Source organism: Dendrobates tinctorius, unplaced genomic scaffold, assembly GCF_039654945.1.
Source record: "Dendrobates tinctorius isolate UK_male_01 unplaced genomic scaffold, ASM3965494v1 ptg000011l, whole genome shotgun sequence".
NCBI classification, from domain to species: domain Eukaryota; kingdom Metazoa; phylum Chordata; class Amphibia; order Anura; family Dendrobatidae; genus Dendrobates; species Dendrobates tinctorius.
In genome coordinates, this window is record NW_027361679.1 from 21,139,329 (window position 1) to 21,153,678 (window position 14,350).

The 14,350-nt window shown below is 39.7% G+C and overlaps 1 protein-coding gene across 7 annotated transcripts in view; it reads right to left on the bottom strand.

Annotated features, from left to right (window-relative positions):
* CCSER1 (coiled-coil serine rich protein 1) overlaps positions 1 to 14,350 on the bottom strand; it is a 1,553,450-nt gene that overhangs the window by 17,371 nt on the left and 1,521,729 nt on the right. For 4 of the 7 annotated variants that reach the window (XM_073590104.1, XM_073590085.1, XM_073590064.1 and 1 more), the window contains one exon: positions 6,985 to 7,035. The exons of 2 other annotated variants lie outside the window; for them this stretch is intronic. In XM_073590104.1, the coding sequence (XP_073446205.1) occupies positions 6,985 to 7,035 (51 nt within the window). Of the gene's footprint in view, positions 1 to 6,984; positions 7,036 to 14,350 lie in introns of those variants that run through there. One more of the 7 variants, XM_073590113.1, reaches the window with a different exon arrangement.

The window sequence follows — 14,350 nt, forward strand, 5'->3', positions numbered from 1 at the left end:
AAGGTGAACCTTCAGCCAAGTCTGAGGCCTAGAGCACTCTGGAATAGGTTTTCAAACAGCATATCCCTGTACTTGGCCACATTCATGTTTCCTTCAATTGCAACCAGCTGTCCTGTCCCAGCCACTGAAAAATACCCCTATAGCTTGATGTTGCCACCACCATGTTTCACTGTTGGCATTGTATTGTGCAGGTGATGAGCAGTGCCTGGTTTTCTCCACTCCTACCGCTTAGGATTATCACCAAAAAGTTCTATCTTAGTCTCATCAGACCAGAGAATCTTATTTTTCATAGTCTGGGAGCCCTTCCTGTGTTTTTTAGCAAACTCTTGTGGGTTTTATTACGTCTTGCACTGAGGAGAGGCTTCCGTCGGGCCACTCTGCCATAAAGGCCTGACTGGCAGAAGGCTGCAGTTATAGTTGACTTTGTGGAACTTTCTCCCATCTCACTACTGCATCTGTGGAGCTCAGCCACAGTGATCTTGGGGTTCTTCTTTACCTCTCTCACCAAGGCTCTTCTCCCACGATTGCTCAGTTTGGCTGGACGGGCAGGTCTAGGAAGACTTCTGGTGGTCCCATACTTCTTCCATTTAAGGATTATGGAGGCCACTGTGCTCTTAAGAACCTTGAGTACTGCAGAAATTCTTTTGTAACCTTGGCCAGATCTGTGTCTTGCCAAAATTCAGTCTCTGAGCTCCTTGGCCAGTTCCTTTGACCTCATGAATCTCATTTGGTCTGACATGCACTGTGAGCTGTGAGGTCTTATATAGACAGGTGTGTGCCTTTACAAATCGAGTCCTATCAGTTTAATTAAGCACAGCTGGACTCCAATGAAGTAGAGCCATCTTAAGGAGGATCACAAGGAAATGGACAGCATGTGACTTAAATATGAGTGTCTGAGCAAAGGGTCTGAATACTTATTACCATGTGATATTTTAGTCTTTCTTTTTTAATAAATTTGCAAAAATTTCTGCTTTTCTGTTTTTTTCAGTCAAGATGAGGGTCAGAGTATACATTAATGAGAAAAAAATGAACGGTTTTGAATTTACTGAATGGATGCAATGAAACGGAGTGAAATGAAAAATTTAAAGGGGTCTGAATACTGTCTACTAACAGTGAGCTGCTTATCACAGCAGGGGGCAAAGTCAAAGAAAAATGCATGTGCTGCTGTAGTCCAGCAATTGTAGTCACCAGGTGATAACACCTTCACTGTAAGTAAACATCAGCACACAGCCTGATATGTGGCACATCATTGAAATCTGTATTTTAACCCTTACCTCTTGCTGTCCTCATATTACAGAGCAAAAACCTGCTGAAAGGTTCTCTTTAAGTCATTACTCTCATTCATTCCTAGAGCTATAAATATATATGTCTTTTTATCACTATCATGTAAGGTTGAAACTGAAACTCGCATCAGAGTAGGCGCCACACTTATCTGTACGGACCACAAAGGTAATATTTTATTGTTTCCTATCATGACACCTTTCTATATGTGCTAACAAGCTGACAATCAAACATCAAGGTTCCCTTCCAGGTGCTCACTTTCTTTGTATAGTATAGACTCTATAGTGTCACCATAAAGCCAAATGTCTGTTAATGAAGGTTTTTTACTTTCAAGATCCTCGTTTTTACCTCCTTTATGACTAGTTTGGTATTTATTTTTTTTTGTCTATTATCACTGTCATAGTATTGCTGGAAATGTTTAGTGAATTTTCATCTTCTAATACTCTTGTCAAGGGAACCCAAATGTTCTTTACTTTTTTCATATTATAATAATAATAATAATAATAATAATAATAGCAAAAGCAGCATCGACAGAATACTTCATATGCTACAAAATTAGTCTTAAAAGTGATTTGGTCCCTTATATAGTAAATTTAATCATTCTTATTGTTAATGTTCTCTCCCTTTTAATTTTAGAAGAATATTTACTGCATCTGAAAATCTCAATGGGAATAGAATTTTGCAACCAAGCTCTTCTCCTATCCTCTTACTTAACTTTAACTCAATGATTCCTTATATCCTGGCACATCGAATATGGAACCACATCACTCCATCAGCACATTAAACGGTATCAACATGTTCAAGTGGAGAAAGAAAACTGACCAGTAAGATGAGCCAGGCTTAAAGAGGACGTCTGTACTTTCTGTATAATTTGAGTCTGTACCTAGGATGCATAATTCTGACAATATGGGATATACTCCCTGTAAGTTTTCTGCATGATGTCCTTGGTATCGTACTTAGTCTGGTGAGCAGCTGTCTCCTGATTCTGCTCAACTAGAATTTTCCTGTCTGGCTGAGACTGGTTGTAATGGACCCCAGTATCTGCCAGACCCTCCCCCTCCTGCTCCAGCATACCCATGCAGCATATAGTGTGAGGCAGTAGAGGGATGACTCAGCTAATTGAATGACTCAGAAAGGAAATGGCTTCTACGATCCGTCCATCCATCCTTCCCTCACCCATCCATTCAAACACACATCCATACACACACATCACTATAGACTGAGGTTCTGCAGTGGCTGAAGTGAATTATGTGGAATATATGTGAGTCATATAACAAAAAGTACAATTATAACCAATATAGCCAAAAGTATAAAAAGAAGTAAATCTTTATTGAAAAATAAAAAATATGGAATAAACAGTTAAGCCAAATTAAAATGGCATCAAACTCCAGCAAAAAAGGTATATATAACACATATAAATGTAACAGCAAAGTGGACCTTAGTATGCATGATTAATAAACATCAGTAAGGTAGACCATGGAAACAGTGTCAACATAAGTATTTATTATTTTATATATTTATTATTCTTTGCTTATATAGCACTATCTTATTCCGCAGTGCTTTACAGACATTATTGGCACTGTCCCAATTGGGGCTCACAATCTAGATTAAACCGGAGTACCCAGCAGAAACCCACGCAAACATGGGGAGAATATACAAATTCTTTGCAGAGGTTGTCCTTGGTAGGATTTAAACCCTGGACCCCAGCACTGCAAGGTTACAGTGCTAACCACTGAGCCACTGTGCTGCCCTAGCGGTTATAAAAATACTTTTAGTATATACCAGCAAATTAAAAACTACAATGAAAGTTAATATGCATGAGTATACAGTTACCAGTGTTGGAGGTGAATGCCAGGTCTCCAAAGTGCATTTCTGTGTTTTTCCTTCTTCACGGGACCTGACCTTCACCTCCAACATTGGTAATTATCTACTCTGCATATTTACTTTCAGCTTATTCTTTACTTTGCTGATATATGCAAAAAGGATTTTTAGAACCACTGTTTACTGTGTCCTGGTTTATTACTTATCATGATTTCACTGTTTTCCTTAGGCTACTTTACAGGTGTTTACCAATCCTGCATACTGAGGTCCATTTAGTTGTTAACTTTATTTGTGTTATGTATACCCTTTTTTGCTTAGAGTGTGATGCAATTTTAATAATTTGGTTTAACTGTAAATCCCATATTTTAATTATTTTTTTCAATAAAGATTTACTTCTAATTTTTCTTATTTGATGCTTGCCCTTTTTCTTATATGATTCTATGATAAATGTGGTGCATTACCATATATATTTAAGTCTCACACTAAGTACTTTTGGGCTAAATTATTTATGATAAAGTGACCTTTTACTGCTGAAAGAGGGACAGCATTGTAGCTGCATATTAGTAATGGATTCAACCACATTTATTTTTCTTTCAACTACAATAACACTAAAGGGGGTTTTACACATAGCAATATCGCTAACAATATCGCTAAAGCATCACCGATTTGGTGACGCAGCAGTGATATCGCTAGCGATATCGCTATGTGTGTATTACACATAGCGACCGGCTCCCCCGCTGTCCATCGCAAAACTCAAATATTTGAGTAGCCACACTCACAAGAAGGCAACGGTGGGAAAATGAAGTTATTGTTGCAAGAGGTGGATGATGATGAGACACAATTGCCAACAAGTGATGTTGTTACATCAGCAAGTCAGGAGAAGGACCAGGGGCATAAGTGGAAGATGAGCTGGTGGACGATGAAGTCAATGACCCAACCTGGGAAGGTGACATGCAGGGCCAGGACAGCAGCACACAAGAGGAGGGATTCACAGCACCACAGCAGGTGGAAAGAGGCAGTGGGGTGGCTAGAGACATGAGGCAGGCAACTGTTCCCCAGAGTACAAAAATGGGTGAAGCTGCCAAGCCAATGGTTAGGTGTTCCCAAATCTGGCACCTTTTTAAGACAGTTCAATTAACCTCCAAAAAAGCAATTTGCAACATCTGCCATGCCAGCATCAGCAGGGGCATCACAACTACCAGCCTGACAACCACCAGCATGCCTAGTCACATGAAAGCAAAGCACCTGACTACTTGAGCAGAACGCCATGGTCCAGAAACAGTGTCTGTGGGTGACACCACTGCTATTCCCCTGTTCAATGTGCATGCCAATCCTCTGTCCATGATGTAGGAGAAGATGGCTCCCACCCTGCACCTGTAGTTGCACACTTGCAACTATCATCAGCAACCATGTCCATGTCCTTGTTCCAGCACAGTGTTCAGTTGTCCCTACCCCAGTCGTTGGAACACAAGCGTAAAAACACAGCCATCCACCCACAGACCACAATGCTAAATAGCCACATTTCCAGACTTCTTGCCCTGGAAATGTTGCCATTTGGGCTTGTGGAGAAGGAAGCTTTATGCAACCCCGTGGTGGCAGCCGTCCCTCGATACTCAGTTCCCATCCTCCACTATTTTTCCCGTTGTGCTGTCCTCACTTTACACAAGCACTTGTCCCATAACATCAGCTGTGCCCTTACCAATGCAGTGACTGGGAAGGTCCAATTAACCATGGTCACCTCGACAAGTGCTTGTGGCCAAGGGTGCTACATTTCCCTAATGGCACCCTGGGTGAACATTGTGGAAGCCAGGGCCCATGCAGACCCTGGGACTGAACATGAGCTACAGACACAGAGGGTTGCAGGCCCTGTTTCAATCAGGGTTCCCCTACCTTCAACAGCAGTTCCTGCACCTCATCCTCCTCTCCCTCAATTTCCAAAACGTCAACATAAGTCGCACAGGGAAAGCACTGCAGCACTACCTTGTCCAAGCGGCAACAGGCTTGTGGAAGCTAATTTGCTTAGGTGACAATCCGCACATTGCTGCACAGTGGTTGAAAGTTCTAACAGACCTAACTGAAATGTTGCTTTCGCAGCTAAACCTTCAACCAGGCATAGTTGTGTGCAACAATCTCTATAATCTGGTGGTGGCTCTGAAACTTGGCAGCCTCACACATGTACAATGCCTGGCCAACGTGCTCAACTTAATGGTTCAGCATTTCTCAAAACCTACCCAGATCTGCCTGAGCTACTTTTGAAAATATGCCGCTTGTGCCCATTTTCATAAGTCAGCTACAGCTGTCTCCACCCTTGCAATGCTGCAGCCATCACCATCCTGTTTCTCTGTCTAGTGAAACGCTAGCTGCTCACAGTTAAAGAGAAGGCTTTGCAGGCGGAGCAGGTTGAGATGGAGCAAGAAACTGTACTGGATGATGTTACACAGCCCAGCCTCATCTCATCTTTTCAGTGTGGATTGGGTGATGATGAGGAGGAGGAGAAACAAGAGCTGTTTGCCTGCACTACAAATGGTAGTACTCACCCCATCTTCTTTCCGTCTGTTCAGCGTGGATGGCCTGAAGACGAAGAGGAGAGGGATAAAGAGTAGGAGTACAACATGGACAGTTGTCCTCCAGGTGGAGACAGGGACATCTTGGCTGTTGGCAGTCTGGCACACATGGCTGAGTTTATGTTCTGTTGCCTTTCCTGTGACTCTCGTGTTGTATGCATTTTGGCCAATGCTAATTACTGATTGTTCACGCTTTTAGATCTACGATACAAGGAGAAACTTCCATCTCTTCTTCCCATGGTGGAGAGGTCTAATAAAATTTTGCAGTACCAGACTTCCCTAGTTGAAGAATTATTAAAAAAAATCACATCTGACAACGTTGGCGGAAGAAGTCACTGTTCCTTAGACAACGAAGCAGTGGATGTGAGGGGGACACACCAAATGCATCAGAGGCAGTGAAACACTCTCAATGTTCTGGGATCATATCCAATCTTGAGTGATGAAATGATCAAGCTTTACAATACTTTTACACTAAAAAAGTAGCTAGCTCCTTTTGAACAATTTCCTGTTGTAGAAAGCTACATAATTTCATTGCTTTCACATTAAAGATGTGTTGATGTAGAAACCTTCTATTCTCAAGACGTAGTGGTTGACTCCTTGTTCCATTTACAGTCATAATTTTAAATAAATAATAGGTACATTCAATAGAGATTTCTGTTTTGTCCTATGATAAAAGGCCTTAGTCAGAAGCTTCTCATCTAACCAAATCAATCTCTTGCTTTGCACTAAAGAGTGACAACACCCTGAAACACATGTCTGCAAGATGAGATTCTGATTTGGCTTCTTATACTAAAGCCCCCATTACACATAGTGATATCGCTAGCAATATCGCTGTAACGTCACCGATTTTGTGACGTTATAGCGATATTGCTAGCGATATCGCTATGTCTGATACTTACCTCCGACCCGCTCCCCCGCTGCTCATCGCTGGTCACGCGAGAATGTCCTGGACCGTTTCTCGTCGTCAGCTTCCTGCTGGGCTTTCTGCTGTGGAGACGAGCGACACGTGGACGAGGGCGGGAGGACGTCAGGATCGCCGCATCTGACAGGTAAGTAGCGACCCCCGACCCCTGCTATGTCGCTGGTGAGATCTGCCTGTTTGGCAGCTCATTAGCGACCACTTAGCGATGCACCAGCGATCCATATCAATGTCGGGATCGCTGGTGCATCGCTAAGTGTAACGGTACCCTTAGTCATGTGACAAGGCTCATTAAAGGGCTGATATTGATTTTTATGATTGCTACATCTGAGTGATGGCTGAAAAAAAGTCCTTTATCCTTCCGAACTTCTGAAAAGGCTATTTGAATATTTTAATTACCAGAGGAGCATTGCATCGATGATTAGTCGCCTTCTGCTGGCTTGGCATTCTCTGCAAGAAAAAAGATTTCTCTTTAGACATCCAGTCAGGTGCCTCTTACCTAGCCAAATCAGATCTCCTGCTTTGCACTCATTTGGGGACATGCTTCAAAACATGAGTTTGTAAATAAAGTTTCTGGTTTAGCTTCTTATCCTATGTCAAATGGTAAGGCTCGTTAAAGCATTGGTACTGATTTTTAGGATTGCTACATCCTGTAGGTGGCATCAGAAATAAAGTACCATTTTTTTCTGAAGAGGCTATTTGTTCATCCATAAACAGATATTGTTTACATGGCTTGGTACATAGTCATGACTTTTTCATTTTCTACACCTATTGCTGATCCCAAAAGAGGGATAAAAATTGTTTAATGGTTGGATTAAGAAGTCATGGCTTTTTTCTCTTTACAAACAGCAAATGTGTTGCTCATGTCAAAATAAGGATAATTTTTAGACAGCTTATAAGACATTCATTGGTATTTCTCTAACAGCAAAATAATACTACTTCAAGACAAGACATTTTTGGCAAGCTATTTAAAAAAAACTATATGTTCTTCTTTTAACAAACAGCAAATATCATTGTACTCCCTTATCAGGTATAATGTTTTTCACTAATGCTTGTTAATAAGTCACATATTCTTGTGTGTGCATAACATGTGTATAAACACTAACAAAGCAAGCATCTGCCCTGAAAAATGAAAGATTTTTGGACTTTGTTCACATTTTTAAAAGCATATAAAGTCGGTCAGTGCAGTGTGTTCTTAATCAGAATTCTAGTTCTTACCAGTTAATGCCTCCATAGCCATATATAGTATGTTGAGAACCTTTCGACATTATTAAGATTGAATTAGATTAAAGTGGTTCAATACAATTCAAGGAGCCCTAAGAATGTAACACATTTCTTTTCCAGGCAAGTAGAGCCTCTGCAGTATTGCAATTCACAGTGAATCAATTTGCTGAATTTGTTTTTGAAAAATTCAATGAAGCTCGCAAATGTAAATTTAAAGATTTGATTATCTTTTGTTGTGCCAATTAACATTACTGTTCAACTAATTTATTTTTTAACATTAATTTCATCTACTTCATTCCTATTTGATAAGTAATCTTAGCACAATGATTCTAACTTTGTTGCAAATACAATTTGACTGGAAGTGTTTTAAAAAATAACGCAGTCTTATACTCAGTATACTCAATTATACTTGGCCCTCACGATAACTACCAACACCGCTGTCTGGACAGTTTTTTAATACTGGAATTTGTTTTTATTTTCCCTCTGAAGTGGTTCAACATGATCATCATTTACATTAATTGCACAGGGCTTTGTTAGCGGCAGCACAGAGTTAAAGGACCAAAGAGAAGCTAATCAAAGGCCAGGAAGGTTGAATAGAGATGAACAAAAGAACTTAATGTTTTTAACCTCTTTCCTGCACCTGAAAATTCTGAAATACAGCATCAAGCTAGTTGCCATTTTCAGGGATTCCTACACATCAAATTCCCAAAAATTGAGATTCATTAGAATCCAAATTTCTGTTGAAATTCATTGTGAACTTGATTCATTTAAAATTGATTCACTCATCTTTACACCCATTATATTTGTCAAATAGCCAAATTTCGGATTTATTAATGCAAAGTCAATTTTACTTTCCTATAGAAAATGCCATTTCAAGGACTTTTTCCTTGTTACAAACTCTCTTTAATGCCATGAATATGAATTTTAGGAACCTCCTTGTTAGATAATTCATACTAGATTAAAAAATTGTATTGATTTTATATTTCTTATTCTGTTGTTTTCTATATATTCACTTCATGTATAGAAATGGTGATGGAATTCTACATAAAACCATGTTTCTCTATATTGGTGACATCAAACGAACATGAATGTTATGTAAAATCCAAGTGACACTGCATGAGGACTAGCTTCTCTTCGGTATACATTCTGACAGGCTGTAGCTGTGAAATTTATCATACATACAGAAATAAATGAACAGAAGAGATTCAGTAAGACTGACTAGAGAGCAATTAAGTTAACATAACATCCCACAGATATGTTCCTGAGTATGTCAAGGCATTTTATCATTTCTGGCCACATAAAGCTTTGCTGTAACTTAACAAATATAGGGAACAATCACAACTGGGAATTCCAGGATTTCTTCAACAACATGATCCAAACGAAGACTGATGTAAGGGGCAAAACATCAATGGCAAAGAATGAAACAAAGTTTATATTTTTTAGGTAACATGATTCTAAGAAAGTATAGACATATAACATACTGTTATAATTGGTAATGACAGTTAATCAATTCTACTGTGACTCCATTTTTACAGAATAGTCATAAAACTGAGAATAAAAAATCTCAAAGAACAGTCAACTGACTTCACAATACTAAAGGTTTAAGAATTATGAACATTCCATAATATCTTGTGAAAATTAATCTGGAAAGGATATGTCAATCTGTTTTTCTAATTGACTTCACAAATTAAACTTCTTTCTATAATCTGCCAATATTCTTTTTTGTTATAAATTAGCAATTTATTTTACTTTCTCAGGTATTAAGTGGGTGGCATGAAATAAAATATTTTCATTATTTACTTGTATTAAAAGCAATAGGAATCTGTCAGCTTTTTGCTACCTCATCTGAAAGCAGCATGATGTAGGAAAAGAGACAATAAATCCAATGATGTATTACTTAGTTTATTGGATGCAGTCATTCTAACACAATCAGAGCTTTCAGATTTAGCAATGTAGCAGAAATGAGAAAGCTGCCCTCGCCCATACCGAGCTCTGTATATACAATGGCTATTGACTCTGAACTTCCCAAAAGGGGGAGTGTCAGACTACCATACATGGCACTGCTGTGTCCCAGGAATGATAAACTTCTGGTGCTAAAATAATCATTACTGGTTAACAAAAACAAGGCACCTGATAAGAGAGGCATCGCTGAAATCTGTGTTTTAAAGCCTACAGCAAGCTATTTTCAGATTACATTGCGAAAATCTGCTGACAGATTCCCATTAAACATTCTAATATCATTTAAATAACTTCATTGGGCTTTTGTGAACATACAGCGGGGTACACAGCTTTTGTTGAGTTAGATCTGACACTTGTTTTTGACTAAATTTTGGCTTCTGAATCCAAAAGTGACCAAAAATTTTTAAGCTACAGGATACATCTCCAAAACCATACAAAATGTACATAATGGGAAATAATGCAAAAAAGAACCTGAATGTAATGTTTATTTAAAACTATTTTGTTCATGTGAAGGATATCATGTTACTGTAAGTCAAACTGTGTGCAACTACAGGGTGGGCCATTTATATAGATACACCGAATTAAAATGGGAATGGTTGGTGATATCAACTTCCTGTTTGAGGCACATTAGTATTTGGGAGGGGGAAAACTTTTCAAGATGGGTGGTGACCATGGCGACCATTTTGAGTTGGCCATTTTTGATCCAACTTTATTTTTCCAATGAGAAGAGTGTTATGTGACACATCAAACTTATTGAGAATTTCACAAGAAAAACAATGGTGTGCTTGGTTATATTGTAACTTTATTCTTTCATTAGTTATTTACAAGTTTATCTTTGTTTTCAGCCATTGACATGTCACAGAAGTTAACATGTGAGGAACCGATAGAAATTGTGTTGATGTCTGGTGAACGCAGTAACCGGGTCATTACAGCAGATTTCCATGCCAGATACCCTACGCAAGAAAACTGTTACCATTCTCATTTTATTTAGGTGTATCCATATAAATGGCCCACCCAAAAAAGTTTGTCTCATCATTGAGCATAATGTTCTGTGTAAACTGAGAGTCCTGTTCCAATTTTTTTGCCCATTCTGCAAATTCAAAGCACCGATCTGGGTCACCAGCCATTCCCATTTTATTTAGGTGTATCTGTGGCACACAACGAGTCTGGTTGCCACAGTGGCATTGCCTCCCTTACAGGGAGTAATGTCATACCTGGAAGCAAGTAGGGGTCCCCTTACCAGGTGTCAATAGGAGAGAAGTCGAGCAGAACCTGGGGAGTGGAGATGTGATTAAACTCGCGCCAGAGCTGAGTGCTAGGAACCGGATACCGGAGTCTGTGGTTGCACAGGTACTGAAGTCCCAGCAGCTAAATCCAGAGGGCAGGGGACTGCAGGTCTCCTGGCCCCATATAATACCTGGCAGCATAGCAGCATACCAGAGAGCAGAACCTGTGATAGGCTCTAGCTGCCTTCATTATGGGCAATAGTTTGTTTTTAAAACAGAGACAGTTAGCAGCAAGATAATGAGCTGATAGGCAGCAATTAAAAAGGGAGGACAGCACAAAAGGAAGGCCTCTGTACCCACCTGGCCAGGTGTATCCAAAATTGCTTCCAGGCTGCCCGGTTCTCCATTATGATCTTTTACCAGTGCCCCGGTCTGTACTGTCAACAAACAAGTAAAGGAAAAGAAAACTACAGCCCTTGTGTTCTCCAGTGATCTTCTGCACCACAAGGTACATGAAGCCTGACATAAACAGAACTGGTAGCACTGGGGCCCCACTCCTCCTGTGGGGAGCAGAACCATCCCATCTGCATCACCATCAGCCCCAGCGGTCTCCTTTAGCAGCATCGGCCATCCGTTTCTGAACACCACAGGTGGTGTCACGTTAAATCCCATATACATATTCCCCATTTTATGGCTCAGCCAGGGCCACAGAGTCGGGTCATGGTCCCGTGACTTCCCCAAAGAACTGTCCGACTCGGTTTTGAGTACCCCACAGCCCTGGTGGGTGTGTCATATCCATATTAATTGCCCACCCTGTAGTAACATTGGGTAGCAGTTAAGGTAAGCTTGTATGCTTACTGCTTTTCCTGGAGTGTTCAATCTGAGATAATCTTGCCTGATGCGCCAACAATAGTCGGCCATCATATGTACATCCCATCTACACTGAAACTGTCCCTTCATGACTTTCAAATCTCAGTGGAATTGTTCTCCTTACTCATCACTGACTATACCAAGGTTTTGAGGGAAGTTAGTAAGATGGCTATGCAGAAAATGCAATTGATGCTCATATTACAGTCAAACGTTTTGTAGCTTTCCAAGAGTTTCTGGATAGCTTTAGTATAATTGTTTGTTAGTATATTTCCAGCAAAGTCATTGACAAGGTTGTTAAATGATAAAAAAAAGCATTCTTTAGCAGTTCTTACATTGTTCCAATGAAATATTCATCTTTGATGAGCTGCCGAATCTGTGGACCATCAAACACACTGGCCTTTATTTTTTCAAATGACAAGCTAGGAATTGCCAAAATGAGATACTTGAAATAGTCACCTTCAGTTGGTAAAGCTTTAACAAATTGCTTCTAAAGACAGAGTTTCATGTGCAGAGGTCAATATGTAGTGTTCTTTCTGTAAACAAGTGGCTCATGTAGAATGTTTGGATCACCAATTTTGAAGTCAGATCTTGGAGGCCAATTCCTCTCCACACAATGCTTCTCATGAGCTCTGCTGTCCCACATGCACAGAAAACAAGTATACTTGGTGTATCTGAGTTGCTGACCAAGAAGTAAGCACATCATTTTATGGTCAACACAGATGATCCAATTGTGTTTGTGAAACTGCAACACTCTGTTTATGTCTCCATATTCTTCACATAGAGAAACTGGATAGCCAATTTTGACTGCACCAAATTAATTGCTCCACATTGAGTTATTATTGAACAGTCGTCATTCATTTAAGATATAGATTGGAATTCTTAATTGCTCAATTAAACCATGTATATTATGGCAATACACAAAGCTACAGTCACTTCTAAAGTATTGCAGAAATGCTCTTACTCTGGGTCGAAATTTGGATACCTTTCCTCCTTTTTCAAGCAAGTTTTTTCTCATGCAAGAAAGGAGTTCTGAAGCCTTTTTTATAGACCCAAATGTCATGCCAAATAGTTCAACTCATGCTGGTCAAATCTCTTATGAACTGTAGCAACTTCAATCTTCTTCATTGCTGTCACTTTTTTCTTCACCATAATGATTTTCTTGAAAAGAGGATAGTTCAAGGAAAACTGACACTGGGTTTTCAGCTGAATGAGGAACTGGACATATAGCTGATGGTTGACTTGGACACTCTATTTTATTTTTATTTTTCTTGTTTCATCCTGAAGTTTCAACTTTACAAAAGTAACAGTAACTGGAATTATCTTTATGCTCTCACCAAACCAATGGTATACCAAATGGCATCCTATCATATATTTCCTTGTCAAACCTGCAAACTCTTGACACACTCCTAGCACACCATGTGAGGGGCCCAAGACTTATCTTGATCATCAAGTTTTTCTTTGAAATATACAAAATAGACTGGCTTGACAAATGTGCTCATGTTCGTCCTTTGATTGTGAATGAAAGGATCAGGGCTGTTTATGCACTTACGACAAGAAATAGCATAGAGAGACATGATCTGATAAAAAGGAAATAAGTGTTTGCATAAAAAATAAATTCTGCTAACCCATTGTATGCAGACTTTCAGAACATGTTTCACTATAGAGAGTGGCACACACTCTCAAGCCACACTGTCTCACTTGTAACTGAAAGGCCGAAAAAAATTGAATTTAATGGTAATTGAAAAGTCGTGCTCCACCTATCCCCTCTTGAGGTCAGTTTGCTCTCAGTCAATGGGAAAGCAATAGTGCAGCCAAGAGTAATTGCATTAACATAAGCTATAGAGAAAAATATTTTGTGATAGAAGAAATCTAACCGCAATTTGAAATCAGCATTCCTATTTTAGTCTAAATCAGCAGAATAATCAAACTAAACAAAAAATTGTTCCTAAGTGAATAAATTTGTGTCACATCCACTGCATGAACAGCTAATTGACAAAGGCCCCTTAAGCAGTGTATAAAGCTGTTCTGCACTGAGGGAGGGTATACCATGTACACACTTAGAAGTGGGTGAAATTATTATATGTGGCCACAACTTGTGTAGACTTAGGAGAAAAAAAGATTGCATTTATAACAATCTTAAATAGACCTTTAAAGTTTTGTATTTTATACCCATAGTTTTCTTTTAAGGAGTCAGCAGTTTAATGCTGCCCGAAAAACTTGCAAAATATGACATCTAAAAATGACAGGTATCTATCTATTTGGGCTTAAGGCCCCGTCACAGTAAGCGAGATCGCTAGCGATATCGCTAAAGCGTCACCGATTTTGTGACGCAGCAGCGATATTGCTAGCGATATCGCTTTGTGTGATACTTACCTCTGACCGGCTCCCCCGCTGGTTATCGCTGATCATGCGAGAATGTCCTGGGCCATTTCTGGGCCATTTTCGATGCGTGGACGCAGGCAGGAGGACGTCTTCATCGCCGTGTC